This window comes from Canis lupus, chromosome 21 (assembly GCF_003254725.2).
Source record: "Canis lupus dingo isolate Sandy chromosome 21, ASM325472v2, whole genome shotgun sequence".
NCBI classification, from domain to species: domain Eukaryota; kingdom Metazoa; phylum Chordata; class Mammalia; order Carnivora; family Canidae; genus Canis; species Canis lupus.
Genome location: NC_064263.1, coordinates 26385344 through 26408478, shown reverse-complemented (window position 1 = coordinate 26408478; position 23135 = coordinate 26385344). Strand labels below are relative to the sequence as shown.

The 23135-nt window shown below is 43.9% G+C and overlaps 2 protein-coding genes across 7 annotated transcripts in view; one reads left to right on the top strand and one right to left on the bottom strand.

The window, feature by feature from the left end:
• Positions 1-21679, bottom strand: part of XNDC1N (XRCC1 N-terminal domain containing 1, N-terminal like) — a 39088-nt gene extending 17409 nt beyond the window's left edge. Inside the window, exons 1-12 of one of the 6 annotated variants that reach the window (XM_049098930.1) lie at positions 21152-21679; positions 16101-16276; positions 14122-14263; positions 13172-13327; positions 11139-11317; positions 7502-7584; positions 7091-7264; positions 4686-4772; positions 2558-2685; positions 1785-1897; positions 1193-1214; positions 816-832 (exon numbers count right to left, since the gene is read on the bottom strand). In XM_049098930.1, the coding sequence (XP_048954887.1) occupies positions 816-832; positions 1193-1214; positions 1785-1897; positions 2558-2685; positions 4686-4772; positions 7091-7264; positions 7502-7584; positions 11139-11317; positions 13172-13327; positions 14122-14263; positions 16101-16145 (1146 nt within the window). In that variant the 5' untranslated portion in view covers positions 16146-16276; positions 21152-21679. Of the gene's footprint in view, positions 1-815; positions 833-1192; positions 1215-1784; positions 1898-2557; positions 2686-4685; positions 4773-7061; positions 7265-7501; positions 7585-11138; positions 11318-13171; positions 13328-14121; positions 14264-16100; positions 16277-19013; positions 19233-20355; positions 20451-21137 lie in introns of those variants that run through there. The other 5 variants (XM_035703989.2, XM_035703988.2, XM_035703990.2 and 2 more) reach the window with 5 other exon arrangements.
• Positions 21680-21822: 143 nt separating this feature from the next.
• RNF121 (ring finger protein 121) overlaps positions 21823-23135 on the top strand; it is an 82612-nt gene continuing 81299 nt past the window's right edge. Inside the window, exon 1 of the mRNA XM_025459176.3 lies at positions 21823-21939. Coding sequence (XP_025314961.1) covers positions 21877-21939 — 63 coding nt within the window. The 5' untranslated portion in view covers positions 21823-21876. The remainder of the gene's footprint in view (positions 21940-23135) is intronic.

Here is a 23135-nt window from a genome sequence, read left to right as displayed (position 1 = left end):
CATTTCCTTAGTCAACATTTTCTTGTGTAGATTCCTACGTGAGGAAGTACCAGGCCTGGGTCTGCCTGGGGGCCCCTTCCTCAGCACAGCTTCTACCCTCATAGGAACCCACACAAGCATGGTAGTGTGGGCACCCCGAGAAAGGGCAGGTTAAAGCAGGTAGGCAGGGGAGTCTAACATAGGATCTGCCCAGGACTCAGCTATCTTGTTGACTTCACCTCCCAGCTGCTCATCCCTCTGAGAATCCCAGAGCCTCCAACGGACAGGTCCAGACACGTCCACGCAGGGGTCTTTGAACTGGGCTTTTCCGCAGCCTCTCAGCTCTGTCCAGGCCTCCTAGCAGATCCTAATGCTCCTCCCCCACCAACCTTCCCTGGCTCTGTCCTCTCCTACTTGGAGTGGCATTTCTCCATCAGTGCTGCCTTGCCCCTCTCTTGTACCAAGCCTAGCCCATCCTTACTGTTTTCTCTGGGCTCAGGCTTGGAGCACCAAGGGCTCTCCTCCACCAACATGGCAATATCCGTCATCTGCATGGCAGCTAGGATGTCCTTACCACCCCTGAGGCTCAATCTATTGTTTAACTATGGCCAGAAATGGGACCAGGATGAGGAAAAGTAGGAGAGCAGGCCTCTTACCGTGAGGAGGTCCATGGCTGCACCCACTTATGCTGGTAGGGAGCGAAAGATTTAACTCCTGCTCTCCTGCTCCTTGGCTCCCCTGACTGTGCCCAGCTTCCGCTTTCCTACCCTTGAGTTCAAAACCCCGCCCTGAGCCATCCCTTTGCCAGGACCAGCTGCGCCCCTTCTGCCCTGTACCCTGGAGACCAGAGGAACTTGTGAGCAACACACAGTGAAAACTTTGGCGAAAGGGGAGAGGATGTAGTTGCTCCAGAAAGGCGGGAATAGAATTGAGAATGTCACAGGTGGAGGGGACCTTAGAGACCCTCTAGTCCAACTGCCTCATTGTACAGATGGGAATGGGGACTGGGATTTGCGCAAGGTTCCGCAGCCAAGCTGAGATCCATTCCTTAGTCATCAACCCATCTGATCCCTAGAAGGGCTCTGCAAGCAGGATGACAGGGGTTTTCTGTTACTGAGGGTTAATTCTGGGTCCAAGATAAAGAACTTGCTTCAAGTTCTTCAAGCAACACTGTTACTTGATTGTATCTAGGGAGGGAATCCACACATGATACTGGGGGTTAAGGTCATGGGATGCTAAAGGTTAGTCTCATGCTCAAAAATCACCCTCAACTTCCAAGTATACCACAAGATCTTATTTGCTAGGCAGTCCTTTTGTTTCACTGGGTCTCAGTTTTCCTTTCAGGAAAACGAACATGAGGGTGTGCATCACTCACTGAGAGGAAGGCATTCTGGATTGTGTCCCGAAGCCCTAGAGAGATCACCAGTTCTAACCCAGAAGTTACAAAGGGGAAAAGGATGGAGTGGTCTTGGGAGAATAGGGTGCCATAGCGACAGAAGCCTTGACAATTGGGAGTGGAGACCAGGTTGGGCCCAGATGTGCCCTCAGGCAGAGTCCTGAGGGAACCAGTGGAGAGAAGAGAGGGCAGCTTGGCATTATCAGCTCTTCTCAGTTGTTGTGAGGTCCACGCCCCAGTGTCAGTCATAGAGGGTGGGGAGGCCAAAACCATAGGACTTCCTGGCTCATGTCTGTGGGACCTCCCCACATGTGCTGGCATGTTCTTCTATTTCTCCTGCTAAGAACCACAACTGGCATATAGGGCACTGGACCCAGGAAGCGGGTGGTGAGCTCTCTGGGGAGGACACCCATAGCACGGACTGCGATGAAGATGGTGATGAGGAGGGCGAGGCTGGGAGAGGCAGGGAGGTCTCTCCACAAGTGGCAGCATGCCAGGGAAGAACCTCGGTGCTGAAGGAGCCTAAGGGGGAAGAGAAAGAGGTTAGCGAAGTTGGGCCCACTTCCAGGCAGGATGCCACCCCCATGTGATTGTTTTTAGCGGGAAATTTATTCTGGCTGGATATTCTACACCTGACAGCAAACATTCATCAAGGGTTTACTGTAGGCCCTACACTGTGCCCGGAGCTGGGGGGCAGAGACCTAGGCAAGTCCTTCTGCACTGCAGAGTTCAGGGGTAAAGAGAAGCTACGGCCACAGGCGGCTGTGAAACAAAGCAGAGGTGAGATGTGCTAAGTGCAAGGTAATCTGAGAATGCTGCAGGGGCTCAGCTGGGAAAGATGATCTGAAAAGATCAGACAAGATTTGGCAGATAAGCACCATTTGAACGGGGACTTAGAGAATTGGGACCCGGAGGAAACAGTTGGGAAGGAAATGCTAGGCTCTCTCTGATAGTATTTCATATTGTTTTGTTTCATGTTTCCTCTGGGGATAGGGCCTGAGTCCTTTCTTTAGCTTGGCCAACACAATGTGAGCATGTGTTCAATGCGGACTTGTATGTAACCGTGGAGAAGACCAGGAGTCCAAGCTCGAATGTTCCCTGGCAACATTCCCAGGTCTTCTAGTCTTCCCTCAAGGGAGGCCTCGTAGTCCCACAATAACCCCCTGGGCCCCAGCAGCTCACCTGCACAAACGGGGCACTGTGCACTGTCCTGGACCTCACTGCTTTGAGCCTGGGGTCGGTGGTGTTCTCTCTGACCTGCCTTTGCTGTCCTCCTCTGGTTGGGCCTCGAGTTCGAGCTGGATAAAGGCCTGTGAGAAAGAAGAAAGACCAGCTATTAGTAAGAGGCCACAGGGGCTGAAGGAGCCTCAGGTTAGGACACAAGAGTGTGGACTCCTAGATGTAGAAGCAGAAGCTTAATGGACCCAAATTGAGGGAAGTCATGTAGCCTTGAACATCTGAGTCCAGAAGTTCTCTTATTGCTTTCAGGTTTTAAAAATTATTCTTTTATTGAGATATAATGCACATCCAATAAAATTCATCCTATTAAAGTATACTTTAATATACAGCTTTGGGATATTCACAAGGCTATATAACCACCACGACTACCTATTCTAGAACATTTTTATCACCCCAAAAGGAAACCCTAAACCCACTAGTAGTCACTAAACACCCCCTGCCCCCCTGCCAGGCCCTAGCAACCACTAATTTACCTTCTGTCTCTGTGGATTTGTCTATTTTGGACATTTCATATACATGCAATTATATACTGTGTGGTCTTTTTTGACTGACTTCTGTCACTTAGCATGTTTCAAGATTCATCCATATTGTAGCTTGCATCAGTACTTTATTCTTCTTTCATGGTTGAACAATATTCTATGGTATCAATATACCACATCCTGTTTATCTGATCATCAGTTGATGGACATTTGGGCTGTTTCTACTTTTTGACGATCATAAATAATGTTGCTATGAGCCTTTGTCTATATGTTTTAGTGTGAACACCTGTTATCAATTTTTTTTTTAAGATTTTATTTATTCATGAGAGACACAGAGAGAGAGGCAGAGACACAGGTAGAGGGGGAAGCAGGCTCCATGCAGGGAGCCCGACATGGGACTCAATCCCGGGACTCCAGGATTGCGCCCCGGGCCAAAGGTGGGCGCCAAACCGCTGAGCCACCCAGGAATCCCCTCAATTATTATTTTTTTTTTAAAGATTTTATTTATTTGAGAGAGAGAGAGAGAAGCACTAGTGTGTGGGGGGGAGGGCAGAGAGAGAGGGAGAAGCAGGCTCCCTGCTCACCTGAGCAGGGAGCCAGATGCAGGGCTTGATCCCCTGAGATCATGAGCTGAGCCAAAGGCAGACTCTTTAACTGACTGAGACACCCAGTCGCCCCTGTTGTCCATTCTTTGGGGTCTATTCCTAGAAGTGGAATTGTTGGGTCATATGATAATTCTATATTTAGCCTTTTGAAGAACTGCCAGATTTTATCAGAGTGGGTGCACCATTTTACATTTTCACTAGCAGTGTATGACAGTTCCAATTTCTCCACATCTTTGCCAACATTTGTTATTGTCTTTTAAAAAATTTACTTTTAAAGTAAGTTCTATACCCTATGTGGGACTCCAACTCAGGACCCTGCGATCAAGGGTTGCATGCTTTACTGACTGAGCAAGCCAGGAGCCTCTGCTACTGTCTTTTTGATTACTGTTAACCTAGTGGGTTGATCACTGTGGTTTTGATTTGCTTTTCTCTGATGGCTAATGATATTAAGCATCTTTTCATGTGCTTGTTGGCCATTTGTATATCTTCTCTGGAGAAAAGTCTATTCAGATCTTTTGTCCACTAAAAAATTAGGTTATCTTTTTATTGTTAAGTTGTAAGCGTTCTCTATGTATTCTAGAAAAAAAGTCCCTTATGAATATGATATGCAAATATTTTCTCACATATTCTGTGTGTTCTTTTTATTTTTATTTTCTTGACAGTATTCTTTGAAACAGAAAAAGATTTCATTTTAACAAAGTCCATGAGACACAGTGTATGTTCATCTTCAGATTCTAATTCACTATAGAGCTACCTCCTTGCCTAACTAGCAACATGTAGACAAGGACATCTTTTCTCTACTTACCTTCTAGGTCTGGACACGGAGATCAAGAAACAAGTAGGAGAAAAAAAAAAAAAAAGAAACAAGTAGGAGTACCAATGGTACTCTCTGACCCCACTAAGACACAAGTAGGAAAAGAAGGACAGGTGTAGAAGGGCAATAAGATTTGGGGAGGTGATGTGGGTCTTTCAGGTTGACCTACTCACCTGTGGGCTTGTACCTTCCGTCTCTTTGTCCTGCCCACATCATTCACGGAGTTTTGCTCCTCTGGTCTGAGCTCTGTGTTAGAAATACTCATTAAATCTAGTACACGAACAAAAAGGCCTTCACATATGATATTTCTTCTTCTTTTTTAAAGATTTGATTTATTTATTTGGGAGAAAGAGAGTAGAGTGCGGGGAGGGGCAGAGGGAGAGTAACAAGCAGACTCCCCACTGAGCAAGGAGCCTGAAGTGGGGCTCAATCCCAGGACCCCGAGATCATGATCTGAGCCAAAGGCATATGCTTAACCGACTGAGCCACCCAGGCACCCTGATGTTCCTTCTTTTAAGAATATTCTTTCTATCTTTTTTGCCTGGCTAATTCTTTCTCACTCTTCAAGTCTTTGATGAGATGCTAATTCATGTGAGGCACTTTCCCTGGATTCTCTAATCTAAATCTGATCATCCTATTATGCTTTGCTTCTGAGGTACTTATCACAGTCTGACGTTTCAGACTTACTTGTATGACATGGAGATGTCTCTCCATTTGGGTAGCAGCACTACTATTTTATTTACTGTGGTATTCCTGACACCCAGCACAGAGCCTTGCACATAGAGATACTCAATAAATATCTATCCAATGAGTGGCAACAAAACCCAGCAACAACCATTTGTCCAGCTATTTGGAACTTAAGAAACATTTTATATAGTATTTAGTATTTTCCAAGGTAGTTTCATAGCTCCAGTGCCCAGCTGATCTGGTATCCCCAAAAGATTAGTTCCTTCCTATTTTCTGTCTCTTAAAATAATAAACTATATCCTTCCTTATGGCACACCGCTTCTGAAATGAGTCCTATTGATTCCTGTCTCCTGGTACTCATGCTTCCTGCTTAATTTAGCCAAAACCTAGTAATTTGCTTCGAATAAACAGATTATGGCAAGAAGTGATAGGATGCCAGTCCTGTGATTAGGTTATAAAAGACTGACTTTTTTCTTTTCATAAAAGTTTATTTATATTTTAGTAATCTCTATATCCATCATGGGGCTCGACCTTAGAACCTCGAGATTAAGAGTCTCATGGTCTTCCGACTTGGCCAGCCAGGCACCCCACTGACCTCTTTCTTGCTGCCTGCCCCCTTGCTCTGTAGCTTGCTTACTGTGATGAAGCAAGCTTCTACACTATGAGATGCTCTAGGCTCTCATGGTGAAGGAAGTGAGGGAAGTCTGACAGCCCAGGAGGAATTGAATCCTACCAACAACCAAGAGAGTGAGCTAGGGCTCAGATCACTGAGCCACCCAGGTGCCCAAACTGTTTCCTTTTTATTTTTTTTATTTTATTATTTTTTTTCTGTTTCCTTTTTAAAAATGTTTTCAATGAAGGTGCTTGGGTGGCTCAGTTGGTTAAACATCTGCCTTCAGCTCAGGTCATGACCCCAGAGTCCTGGGACTGAGTCCCGCATCGGGCTCCCTGCTCAGCAGAGAGCCTGCTTTTCTCTCTCCCTCTGCCTGCAACTCCTCCTGCTTGTCTGTTCTTTCTCTTTGTCAGATTAAAAAAAAAAAAAAAAAAATTGAGCCACCTGGGTGGCTCAGTGGTTGAGTGTCTGCCTTTGGCTCAGGATGTGGAATCCTGGGATCGAACCCACATCAGGCTCCCTGCAGGGAGCCTGCTTCTCCCTCTGCCTAGGTCTCTGCCTCTTTCTGTGTCTCATGAATAAATAAAATCTTAAAAAAAAAAATTCCCAATGAAGCAATGAGTGAAACTAAAGGTTTTCAATGAAACTCTACTTATTTTCTCTCTTGCTGTCTAGAACAGTAAAAACCAAGAACTCTGGGGTTCAAATTCTGGTTTTGCCACTTATTAACTATATGATTCAGAACCTTTCTGAACCTTAGGTTCTTTTGTAAAATGAATATAACAGTAACAGTATCTACCTCATAGGTTTGTTATGAACATTAAATACTTAAGTTAGTAAAAGTGCCCTTGCATTGTCTGGTGCAAAGTAGGAGCTACGACATTTTTAATCCTCTCTTCCTCTGTGATAAAATCATGCTATTCCCTTACTTTACTCAATATGCTCCATACACCACTACTCTGACTTAACTGTCCTTCTGAAGGGATCACAAGACATTAATGGTGCAAGAGGCCTCTATTCATATGCTTTAATTCCTTCACTTTGAAGATGTGGGAGTTGGGGCCCAAAGGGATATGGATTCCTGACTTCCAGGCCAGTGTTATTTCAATTATTACTATACAGTATCTGATTTCTCTTCTGGTAACAAGATACTGACAACTGTATTTTTCCCACATGAAGTCTCATTGGTAAGGCATCCTTGGATAGTAGCAGTGGATTCAGGGAGGAAGGATGGGGCTAGGGAGAGTGAGGAGCCAAAGGCAGGTTGTGGGGACTCACCTGCAGCTGGCTGGGTGACTGGGACCTGGTTCCACGTGGCTGGTTTTTGTGTTTGCCACACTCGCAGGGGGTACCCTGCGGGCAGCTGAAAGCACCATGCGGGCTGAACGTCCCAAAGACCCTGGCTGCAGGTGCTTTAGGATATCCCTAAGCTCTGAATTGTCCTTGGTGCTCCTGCAGAGAAAACAGAGACTTGGTTTCATTCAGAACAGAGACTCTCATTCTGCTCACCCAAGTCGGTAGCATCTAACCAAGAAAGCCACTTTGATATACAGAGTTAGGTCTAGAGGATGTGATTAAGTGGGGGGAAACCAGGCAGTTAGTGCCTGTGAATGATTTGGTAGGCTTTCCTTTTTTTAGGAGAAAAAAATGAAAAGTGGACAAGCAAACTCGATTCTGGTAGCTACATACGTCTGAGGATCTGGGAAGAATGTCCTCCGAATGGAAGGATTAGCAAGCCAGGGACTGGGACCAGACTCCTGAGCATCAGAACCCTGAGAAGAAAATGGAGAACACACATTCACCACCAGGGGGCACTGCCACCAAGTATCAGGGTAGTCCCAAACCTGAGGACTTCACCTTAATGAGTAAGTATATTTATTATAACTTTATGTGGTACTTTTGCTTGTGCGCACACTCTCTTCCGGCTCTAGGGTATGAGATCCAGTAGTTTTGTATACTTAGTTTCCCAATGCTAAGGGTTTTGTCATTATTCAGAAAGATCAAAGAATATATGCTTTTGGGAAAAACAGGGCCAGAGGACTGACAATCATGTGCAAACTTTGGAAAGCATATATATATATATATATATATATATATATATATATATATATATGCTACATATAAACTACATATATACATATGTAGTTTCAATCTGTATGTACATAAAATTGATTCGTGTAGGTACAAAACTCAAATCACTTCTCTCTCTTTATACACCTAGGAGAGAAAGAAATATACCCATGTTTCTCTGTATTTAAAAATAGTTCAAAAGAGAACATTCTTATAATTTTTCTCTTCTAAATATTATTTAATAATATTGTTTAATTTCCAGTATGATTTCTTTTGTGTACAATTTTGTTCACCTGCAACTAAAAACCTATCAATTTTAGCCATCATTTCTACCTATTGATAGAAAGAGATGTGTATGTACATATGTATATATAGATACCACAAGTATTAGCCTAGCCACTAGCAGTAGCCACTATATGTAACTATCATAGGTATTTTATAAACCTCTTTACTTCTAACTCTAGAAATGTCTGCATATGATAATCATGCAATAGATCATTTCCATATAGATTTTATGTGGCATGTGCTACAGTTTCTATTTTTCAAAATTCAATTTATCCATGTCAATTCATTTGTACCTATTTCCTTTTTTATTTTTCCAAATTTCCTTTTTCCCTTGAATTTAAAAGAAGTAAAAAATTTTGTCCTTAATTTGCAGCTCTGATTCTTCTATCACACTCTTCTTTTTAATATGTATGCATGTAGGCTCTGTGCCCAACATGGGGCTTGAACTCATGACCTTGAGATCAAGACCTGAGCTGAAATCAAGACCTGAGCTGAAATCAAGAGTCCAATACTCTACCAACTAAGCCACTCAGGCGCCCTTATCACAGATTCTATTAGAGATAAACATCTTTCTTGTGAAGCATGACCTTGGCTTCATTCTGCAAATATGAGAAGTAGTATTTTTGTTCACATTCACAGCTTGTTATATTTATTTAAGTAATCGCATTCATGGTTTAATACTTTATAAGTGCCATCATAGTTTCATCTTGGACCTATCACTAATTTTGAAATATTTTAATTTTCCAGGGATTTTATTTTTTCTTTGCCTTGTCTCATAAATTTTACAGTGAATGTTACTAGAAAAGATAACTGGATGGGTTTATTTAACTCTAAATGAGATTAGGAATTGGGCTCCTATGCACAAATTAAGTGTAGTCAGGTCGCTTGGCTTATTTGGTCACATGACCTGGGGCATCTCACTAAATTTCTCTGTGCTTCTGTTTCCTAACTGGAAAAACCAGTGCCACAAAAGATCTTATTTCATAGGGCTAAAAAGCCCTTATGTTTTGCTTTCACTATAATATACCACTAGAATGACACATTAGGGAAAAAAAACCTATGGAATTTTAGATATCTTAAATTATAAAACCAAGTGCCATCAACCTATTTCCATGCACCAACCCTTAGGAGTAGAAATGTTTCGGGATCTCTTTCCCCGTGGTTTCACTGAGGTGTGTGCAGTATGTTTCACTCTGCTACTAATGTTCAACACCTTTGACATTATGGCTCTGGGGCTGCTGAGTCCCTCTGCTATCCCACCTGGGTCTTAAAGGTACAGGGTAATTTTTTAAAAATTTTTAAAAATTTATTTATTCATGAGAGAAACAGGGAGAGACACAGGCAGAAGGAGAAGCAGGCTCCACGCAGGGAGTCCGATGCGGAACTCGATCCCAGGACCCCAGGATCACACCCTGGGCCGAAGGCAGGCACCAAACCGCTGAGCCACCCAGGGATCCCCAGTGCAGGGTAATTTAGATGGCCAAAATGGAAAAGGTTCTAAGAAACTCTTATTTAGCCTATAATTAGGGAGACCACATGTCCTGATTCGCCTGGGATGATACTGTTGTCTTGATATAATTAATGGCACTCTTTTTTGCACTTTAAATGTCTCTCAGTTTGGTTGGTAAATTTTATGGTGTTCCTATCTGCAATTTGCCCCTGGATGATCAGTTATTGTAAAAACCCACTTGCATGCTCTGTTCTAGCTGCCAAGAACCAGTATGGAGTAAGGCAAACAGGTCCCTAATTTCGCAGAGCTTCCGTTTAATTGGAGCCGGGGCCACGGGGCTGTAGCTCCATTCGTATCAGCCCCTGGGCACTGCAGTACCAGAATCTGGCTGGAACTGGAACTGTTTCCACTGGTCCTGCTGCATTTTTTAGCCCTTCCAAAGAAGGAGGAGTAAATCTCAGGCTAGGCTCTACTTTGTCTCAGTTCCCTGGGTCTCTCCCAAGGCTATACTACAAAAGCATCTCCTCTTCTCTTCTCCACGCCCAGTCTCTTGTTTTTCTCAGTAACTTTAACAGCAATGACACCTGTGACATTGACTCCTGGGGCTGAGCTTCTTTTGGTGATGTCAGATGTTTGGAGCTTCTAGAGCTATACTGTGTGCATAGGAAGGCCTGTGGTACAATGGCAGGAGAATTGATCTCTAGTCCCTCCTCTGCTCTGAGTCACTATGTGAATCTGAATATGGAGGTTCTCCTAGCTGAGATGGAGAATGAGGTGCAGAATGAGGCCTGATGATCTCTAAGTATTTTTTCACCTCTAGAATTCTATGACTCTAGCTGTATGTGATTCTGTCTTTGTACTTGTTTGTGAGTGAATTATGATGGAGGGTATCAGAAAGATTAATGAAGACACCAGTGGCAAGAAAGCAGGGGGAGTCAGAATAGGCTTAGGAGGAAAAAAATAACTAGAAGACTGGCTGAGACAAGGGGAGAGAAACTGACCAGATACCTATCCATTGTCTCTTAGCAGTATTTGTGTGCTGTGAGGGGAGAGAAGGCAGGAAAACAGATGAAATTGCAGAACACGTATCTAAGATTATAACTTGTTCTCCTGGCAGGTGGGTCAGGTGAGAATGATGATGGACAGACAGTAAGTGAGCCCCAGGACTTGCAGGTGCCGGAAGGAAAAGTCTGATGAAAGCTATAGCCCACAGGAACCTAAGCCTAAAGGATGAGATTAAGTTTGAATCCAGAAAGAAACTTCACTCTTGATAAAGAATGAGTGGTCTAATAGCTTCACAGTACTGAAGGCTCACTCCCTTGAGTCTCCCACGGATCAATGGGGAGGAGAGGTGTTAACTGGCACCTGTAAGAAAGGGTAGCAAGCCCATTTATGTTTTTATTTGAGTGTGTATGTGTACGTGCACACGTGTTTATCCCTCAATCAAGCACCAGCTTTCTACCCAGAAATTGAAAAAAAAGGTAGGAAAATACGAAGTCCTTGTTCTAGTATCGTACATACCTGGCTCAGCCTAGAGCTCTCGGGGGCTGAGGGAGCCCTCACAGGGTCATCTAAGGAGTCCAGGGAGGAACACACCCGGAGGAAGGCCAGGCCAAAAGACTGCTGACGTGTGAATGGTTGGGAGCAGGTCAGGCGAAGTCGATCCCATGACTCACCTGAGGCTGGAGCCAGGAAATCACCTCAAAGGAAAAAGAAAGAAAATGAGAGGGAAAGGAAATGTGTGAATGGAAGGGAGAAAGGATGAGAAGGTCAGTATTGAGGAGAGGGAAGAAGAGACGGACTGCATAGGGTAAACTCCAACAAAAGGAAGAATGGAGGTCATCAGTAACTGGCCCTTCATGCCTTGGTGCTTGGCATGCAGCACCATGCAGACCCATCAAGGTGCACTCAGACTCAGGGCCTTGCCTTCCCACCATCCCTCCTCAGCGTCCCACACCATGCCCGGCATGAGCACATCTTCATGCTACAACTTTCTGGGGACCTTCTCAATATCTTATTTTACAGGATGTACCTGTAGCTCTGGGGTCTGAGGTGACCACCTGCCTGGTAGGGAGCTGTATCTACTCTTCCTGGACCACGAGACCTCTGCCTCCCTCAGCACTCCATGGCCTTCACACTATGACATACCAATACTGCAAACCCTTTCCACCTTTAGCTCCCAGCACTATCCTATCTGGTAGTACCTCAGCTCCTGCACCTCCTGTGCTCCTCCCATATCACTCTTCCTTTGAGACATTACAAACACCTGAATTTCAACATAGATAAATCCTTGCTAGACTGTAAATCCCCAGAGGCCAGGAATCAGATCTTATATTTCTTCTGCAGAGTGTAGTGAACACAGAGATTTGCATAGATTGGCACTCAGGAATTACCGTATAGTACCTCAATATAGCCATCCTATAGTTTTCTATCACTTACAGAAACATTCTCTACTAACACGTGTATAGTTGTCCATCCTTATCTGTAGGGCACATGTTCCAAGACTCCTAGTGGATGCTTGAAACTACAGATACAAACTGCTTTTTCCTATATGTGCATACCTATGATAAAGCTGAACTTATAAATAAGGCACAGGGAGAGATTAACAACAATAACTAATAATAAAATAGAGCAATTATAGTAATATATTATAATTAAAGTTATATGAATGTGGTCTCCCTCTCTCAAAACATCGTAATCTACTCACCCTTTTTCTTGTGATGCTATGAGATGATAAAATGCCTACGTGATGAAATGAAGTGAGGTGACTGATGCAGGCACTACTACTTGACCTTTTGACATTATGTCAGAGGGAGCATCATCTGCTTCTGGGCTGTGGTTGACTGCAGGGGGACTACTGTACTCACACTAATGTACATTTGTACAAATAAAAACACCACTCACAAATAAGAGTTCTATAGCCACCTCCACCCAATCATGTTATGTGTAAATACAAATCATAGCTTATCAATATTCCCGGCTATCATCTATTCTCATCACAGAGAACTCATACACAAACACACCACACAGCTGTTCGCTCCCTACCTACCCCAGATATAACTGAGCACCTGCACAGGCCCCTCCTCCAAGCCCACCAACCAGCTCAGCTCCATGGCCCTCTATAGCAGGTCATCTAGCTTCACAGCACAGCATCTCTTTTTTATAATCTTTCTTGCTCAGACTCTCTCATTTCTGCTTTTCGCCTTCCTTACCATTTTTATTTTTTAATAAATTTTTTTTTTTTTTTTTTAGGTTCGAGAGTGCTTTAATAGGGAACGCTCCTGGGCGAGGTTCCCTGACCCGGAGAGGTGGCCTGAGTCAGGGAAGTCGCCTAATTAAATTTTTTTTTAATTTTTCAAGATTTTATTAATTTATGAGAGAGAGAGAGAGACTGTGCAAGATGAGTACAAGCAGGGGGAGGGGCAGAGGGAGATGAAGAAGCAGATTCCTCGCTGAAAGCGGAGCCTGACATGGGGCTCAATCCCAGGACCCTGGGATCATGACCTGAGCCAAAGGCAGACGCTTAACTGAGCCACGGAGGTGCCCTTCCTTACCATCCTTAAACATGCGGACACTTGAGCGGTTTTTCCCCTGCTTTGAATCAGCTAAGGACATGAGCATGGTTGCAGGGAGCAGGGTAACAAAAGGTCTGTCCAGGGACCAGGAAGAACGGCCCACATCAATTTGCAGGAAAGCACAGCCACAGTTACCTGGGGACAAAAGGTTGAGAGAAGAATTTAAAGGTGACGGGAAGACAGATGCTCCCCCTACTGCGCACAAAGAATTGGGTAGGAAAAGGACATTCTTCTACTCTGGGGCTATTTGGAAGCCTAGAAAGATCAAGGAACATAGTGAGCCAGCACTTGAAGTGGACGAGATCTCAGTCCACAAAATAACAATATGAAGGTTCACAGTGGTCCTACCAGCTGGAAACCTTCCCTGACTCAGTAGACTTTCTGTTTCCTCACCCTCTGGCTCTGGCAGGCAATGCTAATATTTCTCTATTAACCCCTGCTAAGGAGCCTGACACCTCTCCGTCCTGACAGAGCTGAGACCAATGGTATATGTCAATTCTCTACTCCAGAGAATTCTAAGGCCAACCTTCTCAGCCCATAAACTCCTATGGAGCCTTCTTAGATTAGTATGCAGAGCTCAGCCCCAGCCTGCTCTTGACAATGATATTTAGAGGTGTATACAGGTTCTACATCTTGGCATTTATAATTATGTCAGTGTCCTCAGGCTTTACCCAGTCTGCTCAGATCAAAGCAGGGCAGGTATATTGCATAATTCAGGGAATGCTATCCCTGTTGCATTCTATGTGAACAGAATCCTCAGAGTTTGCCAACACCATACACCTGTCCCCAGGGCAAGGGCCATATCTCACGTTCACACCATGGAAGGTGCTCAGTTCGACTGAATAGAGACATTTTGGTGGCACATTTGGAGGGGAATGTTACTCCTGTGTCTCACACAGAGGTTTCCAGAGCTCGGAGAACTCACTCACCCACATCAATGTAGCCAATGGGCACTACCCTCTCCAGCTGGAGTTCTACTTTCAGTTGCCCACTCTTGTCCTGAGGGCAGCTGAGCCAAGGTCCCCTTGGACTGTCTGGGTTCAGCAAGTTCTCCACAGGATACTTGGGATCCTATGTCAGAGAGAGACGGAGCAAATCAGAAAACTCACTGAACCAAAGCCAAGAAGGATGCCCGCAAAGGAGGGACCCCTACATTCTCAAACCTTTCCAGGCATTTTAACATGGTAGAAGGAACACTACATGGTCCATAAAAATACAGTTATCACATGACAAGGGATTTACAGACCGTTTACCCCTCCTTTATTTACAAAACTACCTCATTTCATCCTCCTAACACTTTTTTTTTTTTTAAAGATTTTATTTATTTATCCACACACACACACAGAGGCAGAGGGAGAAGCAGGCTCCATGCAGGGAGCCTGATGTGGAACTCGATCCCAGGTCTCCGGGATCACATCCTGAGCCAAAGGCAGACGCTCAACCACTGAGCGACCCAGGCATCCCTCCTTGTAACACTTTAGTTTACTATTTAGTTTACTTAACAGTTTCTTAATTAACAGATCGATAAGCTGAGCTTAGGTTCAGAAACTTACCCAAGGCCACAAAGCCAAATAACCAAAGTTAGAACACCTGTTTCTGAATCCAGAGCTCTTAACCACCACACTGCACTATTTCTTTCTTTTCATTTATAAAGCGCTTTCACAGACATCTATTTATCTTTAACCCTATGAGAAAAGAAAGGCAAGGATTTTTATTCTAAGTTTACAACTGATGGTTGGAAATAAAGTAATTCTTGGTTTGAATTCAAAATTAGTATTTTTTTGTGGAAAGGCCCTGAGCAAACTACTTTCTCTCTCTGCATCTAAGTTTCTTCATCCATAAGTAAAGGGGAGGGAGATTATATTCATGGTTTTCAATTTTGTTTTAGCAATAAAATCCATCCTCTTAACTGAAAAAATACCCTAAAATGTGTGTGTGTGTGTGTGTGTGTGTGTGTGTGTGTGTATTTTCCACAAATAAAAACAAAGCTCTGGTTAAAACACAGGTTGGGGGGCCTAAAGACTGTCTGCATTTCCAGAACTGGGTGCCCACAGAGTATAGTTTGAAAACCTCAGTATTAGGTGGTAAGGAATGATCGCTAGCATTTTATAAGGCTCAGTGTATAAAGAAAACCATTCCGGCTGATTATGTTGGTAAGAAGAACATGGGTAATATTTATTTTATTTCACTTAGGAGTTGATATAGTAGTTCTTAAAGACTCTCTTAAAGGTCTTTCCAAAATAAGTGGGGATGTTTTTGATTGTCATAATGATCCTGCTATAAATGCAGACTTATGTCACCCAAAATGCCAAGGTACCCTCTGAGAAACAGAAGGTAATAGAAGGTGAGGAGTGGGAAGAAAGTGTAAACGGATAGAAATGACAACAGAGGAAAGGGTGGGAAAGGGTGGGAAGTCCCTAAGAATCACCACATTGGATCAATCCTGGGCCCAGGGCCCAGCATCTAGATCTAATTGGGATAATCGGGATTTCCAGAAAGTGAACTTCTAGGTAGGAGGCTGAGATCACCTTTGATGGTGGGGATGATATCCTCACAGGTCAGAGATGACTTTGAGTGTTCTGGCCTGCTCTCAATGAGAGAGTAACTACCCTGGTACAGACCGTAGACCTACAGTTTTAGCAATTTCCTTCCAACTAAGGGTGGAATCCTGAGGTTGTTTCCTTCTTTACCTTTTAATTCCTGGGAATGCTTCTTTTACCCATCCTGCATTGCTCTGGGAACAATGTGAGCACAAGACCTATGTGTCTTCCTTTGACTTTGGATCTCCAAAGAAGGGGCAATGTCTCTTCGATTAAACTGGGAGTTTCCTGAAAGTGCAGCCAAGTCTCCTTTTCTTGTCACTCCTTTCAGTCACCAAGAAAAAACTATGCCTGCTAATTAACATTACCTGAGAGGAAAATGATACCACGTGGCTAATCTTTACAGGAGCCATGGTAGGTCCAGCAGTTCTCCCAAGTACAAGGCAAAAATACTTTCTCCTAAGATTTCTTCTGTCACCACTTTGGCACTGCCTATGTTTTGGTCCTGTCTGCTTCCAGAAGAGAAAGAATCCTCACGTTACTCCTGAAGAAAAAAACATAAGAAAAACAAACTAGCCATGGCTGGTTCTCTGGTAATTTCTGCAGCAGTGAGTAAGACTGTTTTTGGTGCCCATGATGGGCAATGGGCAGGGAACAGATCTGGCTCGGAGGGGAGATTCCAACAAACATGAAACAACTGGAATGCATTCACAGGGCAACAGAGTGGCAAGTACAAAATATGTTACTATGAGTATAGTGGGTTAATATGTAGGTGAACTCCCAAAGGCATGAGTTGTGCCTTTAATCATTCACCTACATTATGCCACTAGAACCTAGTACATAGCAAAGATGTGACAAATGTTCAATTACATCTTAATTTTTTCTTCCCTTTAAAATCAACCTTCTTTTAAAAAGTAAAAAATAAAACAAAATTAATCTTAACTTTGTTTTTCATTGTTACTCCCCTATTAGGAATCTTCAAGGGCTTGTTGATGTATGCAAATCCCTTTTTACATGGTAGGTACTTAATAAATATTAATGCAGCTTTGCCCCTCAAGGTATCTATAATGTAGAGCTCTACATTTTCTGCTTCATCTGCTCCTACTCCTTTCATCAGAGGATGTATTTTACCTCTCATTGTTTTATTTAATATTGAAAGCTCATTATGGACATCTGCACTTTGTCTTTTGCCAAACTTCTTTATGGAACATTTTAAATATATGCAAAAACATACATATTAGTATAATGGACTTTTACTCATCCATCACCTGGCTTCAACAATTCCTTGGGTAGAGGTGTTTTAAAGTTGCCTGAATGCCTTTAAGTGTGATCTCTCCCCAAATATTTATACCCTGCCTTTTTACCCTTGTTTGCTACCCATCTGGCCCCTAAGAATGAGTCCATGATTCCTAATACATTTCTGGCCATAATGTTTGGTCTTCTTGCCTCCTTCCCTACTCCCTCAATCTCCAATTTCTTCCCCTCATCTCCAAGACTTTCTTCATTCCATTGTCTTTGCTTGAAATGTTCTTTCTCTTTTGCACTCGTCAAATCAAATGCATCTCTGATGCTCAAATATCATCTCCATCTCAACCAGCTCAATTGATATTTCCATCCTCTTGATTCTGTGTTACAATTATCTAGGTATATGTCTTTTTTTAAAGATTTTACTTATTCATGAGAGACACACAGAGAGAGGCAGAGAAATAGGCAGAGAGAGAAGCAGGTTCCATGTAGGAAGCCTGATGTGGGACTCGATCCTTGGACTCCAGATCACTTCCTGGGCCAAAGGCAGGCATTTAACTGCTGAGCCACCCAGGCATCCCATTTTTTTTTTTTAAAGATTTATTTATTTATGAGAGAGAGAGAGAGAGAAAGAGAGAGAGAACAAGAGACCACAAGTAGGGGGAGTGGCAGAGGGAGAGGGAGAAGTAGGCTCTCTGCTGAGCAGGGAGCCCAATGTAGGGCCCAATCTCAGGACCCTGAGATTATGATCTGAGCCAAAGGCAGAAGTTTAATTGACTGAGCCACCCAGGTGCCCTATCTGAATATATGTCTTATGTCCCTTGACCAACTGTAAGCTCTTAGAGGACAAGCTTCATGTCTAATTCATTTCTGTATCTTCAATATAAGAGGGAGAAACATATAGTTCCAGATTAGCAAATGTCTTCTGAATGAATGACCATAAAAATTGAGCTCCAAAGGGCCAGCAGTCATGGAGTGCTCATAGTGGGGTACATTGCTATGCCAGTGGAAACAGTGAAGGTCATCCAAAAGTCAAGCACTCTTCATAGGTCACATTCAATACGGTGCCATGGCTTCAAAGTGGGAAGAATGCAGAATGAGTTTCTAGGCCTTCAGATTAATTAGAGTTGATTATTCCCACTATAGGCACTCATTGAACTTCAACATTTTTTCTTACTCTCGGCACAAAAAAGATGTATTGGATATATAAAAATAATAAATAAGATATGGTCTCTATTTTGGAGAAACTCCCAGCATACGTTTGTGATTTTTTTTCTAAGATTTCATTTATTTATTCATGAGAAACACAGAGAGGAGAGAGAGGCAGAGACACAGGCAGAGGGAGAAGCAGGCTCCATGCAGGGAGCCCAACGTGGGACTTGATCCTAGGTCTCCAGGATCAGGCCCTGGGCTGAAGGCGGCACTAAACCACTGAGCCACCTGGGATGCCCGTTGTTTATTTTTTTTTCTTCTACATTTGTGATTTGATGTGAAAACTCCATCTCTCATCACTAACACAGAGGACTGACTTGGCCAGCCCCCAAACTACACTCTAGGCTTGGGGACCCTGAAGCTGTCAATCTTGGATATTTTATTTAGTTAATATTTTAGTAGGTACCAGGCAGTGCATTGGTATAGAATACACAATGAGGAGTAAGATATATACAATCTTTTTCATGAAGATCACAGTCTATCAAACTGCTTGCAGTTCTCCAAGATAAGTGCTTTCCAACCTCCTCATGCTTGTACATGCTGTAGTTCTTATTTTTTGGCACTGGCCTGTTTACCTCACTATGTAGAGAGCACTTTTAGGATGCAGATTTTTGTCATGTTCATCACCTCTCACACCTCGGGGAGATGCTGAAACACAGTAGGTACAAAAAGCCATTGAAAAAAGTAGTTTATTAAGTCAATATACTTCCAATCAGAATTTCAGCAGAAGATTCTGACAAACTCATCAACAAATAAACGGCCACAAATTCTAAAAAGACAGACAAACAGATCCCAGAAACAGATGCATATAAATGGGACTTTACCTGTTGATTGTAAGATAGAACAGAGTCATGAGGCTGTCAAAAAAAAGATGAGGTAGGGCAGCCCGTGTGGCTCAGTGGTTTACTGCCGCCTTCAGCCCAGGGCCTGATCCTGGAGACCTAGGATCGAGTCCCACGACAGGCTCCCTGCATGGAGCCTGCTTCTCCCTCTGCCTGTGTCTCTGCCTCTCTCTCTCTCTCTGTGTCTCTCATGAATAAATAAATAAAATATTAAGAAAGAAGATGAGGTAATAAATGGTGTTCAAAAACTTGGTCCAGGGATGCCTGGGTGGCTCAGCAGTTATTTATTTATTTATTTATTTATTATTATTTAATTTATTTAATTTATGATAGTCACACACACAGAGAGAGAGAGAGGCAGAGACACAGGCAGAGGGAGAAGCAGGCTCCATGCACCGGGAGCCCGATGTGGGATTCAATCCCGGGTCTCCAGGATCGCCCCTGGGCCAAAGGCAGGTGCCAAACCGCTGCACCACCCATGGATCCCGGCTCAGCAGTTTAGTGTCTACCTTCAGATCAGGGCGTGATCTGGGGGTCCCGGGATCGAGTCCCACATCGGGCTCCCTGCATTGGCGCCTGCTTCTCCCTCTGCCTGTGTCTCTCCCTCTCTCTCTCTCTCTCTCTCTCATGAATAAATAAATAAAAATCTTTAAACAACAACAACAAAAAACCCCCAAAACTTGGTCTACTTGTGAAGAAAAATACAAGTAGATCCCTACCTCATAACATATTTGAAAAATTATCCTCAAATGAATCAAAGATGGAAACATGAAAAATACTTTAAGGTAACAAAAACAAGATTAAAGTAGAAATGACTGGAAGAAGATATCCACAACTCATAAAAACTTGGACAGTATTCAGAATGTATATTTTCAAATATTACAAATCAGTAAGAAAGGACAAAAGTCCAATAGAAAACTGGAAAGAAGATAGAAATACAAGTCACATAAGATCTGAATGACCAAGAATCCGTATTTAAAAGAATCCTTATACTCCCTGGTAATAAAGAAACTGCAACTCCTTCTTCCTCTAAGACCATGTGTACAGACATATAAAATATTTCTAATAGCAAAAAACCATAAAATTCTAATGCCCATTAGTTGAAGAATGGATAAATGGGAATACGGGAACTACTATATATATTATATAATGGAATATTATCTGTTAAAAGACATGAATTAGATGTAAATATTACATAAACATGGACAGTCTTCAAAAAATACAGCGAAAGGGTAAGTTACAGAGTGATATAGAAAACAGCACTTATAAAAAAAAAAAGAAAACAGCACTTATGTTCATCAAAAAACAAAATGAATACACTTACACTGTGAATACACAGAATTTTTCCCCATAGACTGGAAACATATCCAGCTAATTGTGACAATAGTTGTGTCTCGGAAAGATGAAAGGGTACTGGGTCTGAGAATTGAAGACACAGAGAAGTTCAACCTTATATAATATCTGTATTATTTTATCTTTTTAAAAAATGAGGACGCAAAAAAAAATGAGGACGCAAATTGATCATGATGTCAATAGTCAATTTGGGGTGATTGGGTATAAGGTGATTACAATATTCTCTGCATTGTTTCACATAATAACAATTCCCATTTTAAGTAAATAAGATGCCTGTAGATGGTGTAAATATTACCCTGTAACTTCTGGTTGGTCCTAAAACAAAGTTGACAGGCACCCTAGTGGGAGTCCACTGCTCATCCCTGGCACTATTCTCCCCCATAGATCCAGCTGGGATGCTCAGGGGTTAAGTGTGCAGGGGCCACAGGTTGTAAGTTGTAAGAAGTAAGGCTAACAAGGGGTTGGAAATGAGTTAGCAAGTTTAAGTTGGGGCGCAGCACAGAGAATACAGATGGGAGCTGGGGATGCAGGACGCGTAGTCGGAAAGAGTATCGAGATGTGTGAAGTGATCCTAAGGCGTGAGAGGCCAAGAAGCAGTTTGGGGCAGTGGAGGTCGCGCGAGGCTCTTCTAAGCCGCGCAGCACCCCCCCCCCCCAAAAAAAAACCTTGGAACACGCTGTTTTGTGTATTCCTGCTCCGCCACCCATTCTCGGCAACTTCCCTCCGCATCAACAGCCTCCCAAAGCCCCTCACCCGGGACAACGGACCTCGAAGAGCCACCGCAGCCTCAGACCGTGGACCACGAACCCATTCTCCCGCCAATTCGGCCCTCTGACCTCCGCCGTCTGACCTGGATCACGCCTCTGACGCCTCTCCAGGTCCGGGAAATTGCTCTGTGGCCTCAAGAAGCCGCTGTTTCTGAAAAATGACTCCCATCGAGGCAAGAAGACATTCGCTAACAGCAAGAAAAATACATTTCGTGTGTATCTATGTATGCTTTACGTCTATTTTTAAATGTATATTTTTAGGCATATATTATGCAAATTTTCACTCGCTACAAGTCTTTCAGAGCTCGGAACTTAAACTTCCGGGTCAGATTCAATGCATTCTGGGAAATGTAGTCCTTGGCCTCCACGCTTCACTTCTTGGAGCTCAGAGTGAGGGAGCGTCGCGAAAGTTGACGATTTAGAGACCCTTCTCTTTGGCTGTCCAAAAGGGAGAATTGGTGAAATATTTGCACTGAGAATAATACAAACCCAATTTCTCATTTTCCAAGAACCCTCCTTCACGGAAGCTTGGAAGTGCACGGAAACCTTCCCTCCCTGACCTTTACGGAGTAGCAGGTAGACGGTCTCTTAGTCCCTCTCGGAGCTCCGCCTGTCTTGATGCCCCGCCCCCCTGCTGGAGCTCGAGCCGCCGATTGGCTAGGAGCACTTGAGCGGCGGAAGCAGCTGGCTAGCGGGGGGACGAAGGGAGGGGGAGAGTTGTGAAGATGGCGGCAGTGGTGGAGGTGGAGGTTGGAGGAGGTGCTGCCGGGGAACGGGAGCTAGATGAGGTAAGAAGAGTTCAGAGTCAAGGAGGGAAGAGGCTCAGCCTGAAATTGAAGGGAGGGGAGGAGAGTAAGGTCCTGGGGGAGGCGGGACCCTGAAAGGGAAGGAGCCAACTGGGGGGCGGGTGCGAGGAGAGTGAAATCAGAGGTACCCTGGGCTCGGGGACTCAGAGGCGGTCATGGGGGTAGGAGACTTGCAGTAACCTCAAGGGTGGAGGTGGAGGACAGGGAGAGAAGCCAGGGAGGGTGGGGGGGTTAAGATTTGAGATTATTAGCTGGGGGTCCTAGGGTGTGACTGAAGGGCTCAGAGGGAGCTTGAGTTGGAGGGGCGTGGACTTCTGTAAGGGAAGGCCGGGCTTTCGCCGTGGGAGAGTCGAGTCTGGATTTGGGGTGGGGGTTGGGGACGCGGACCGCGGGAGAGTGCTAGTCTACTAGTGATATAGCGTTATTTTTATGTAAGAACTATTTTATCTATCCTTACACTCTAGGACTTTGTACATAATGTGCACTCAGTAAAGTTTTGGGCACTGAATGGATGAATGAATGATTATATACCGGAATTCATTCACTCAGTTGACAAACATTACATGCTGTCTTTGTGCTGAGTCCTGGACTAAGTGCTAGGGATATAGGGGCCCTCCCATGGAACAGCCCATAGCCTAGCGGTGGGAGACCCACAAGGCAGACAAGTCATTGCATCAGCGGTATAATGGTGGCACTGAAAAGAGGGGACCAATTCATTTGGGGCTAGAGAAGGCTTCCCAGAGGAACTGAATCTTATGGGATAAATGATTCTCTATTTCTGGCGCCTTCTGGACGTATTAGTTCTTTGAAGGTGAGCTCCTTGAGGATGTATGTCCCCTTTTCCTGTTTAATAGGCGTTGAACAACTGATGTATTAAATTGCCAGTGGCCCTTGAATCACTGGGAGGGAAAGGGACCCTGAGTTTGAAAGGAATGAAGGGATGGCGCTGAGAAGTAAAGAGAAGGTGACAAAGGAAAGGGAGATGATTCTGAGGCCAAAGGTATATTCAGAACAAGGGGTGCTTGTGACTTTGCACAGGACAGTAGATGGACAGCACAGAGGGATGGGAGGAAAGGGATTGATTGCCAGGAGTGGAATCGAGGGGATCGCTGAGAGATCAGAATATTACAGGTCTTGGTTTTGGGGATGGGAGCCTGGGGAAGACTGGGGGTGAGGCT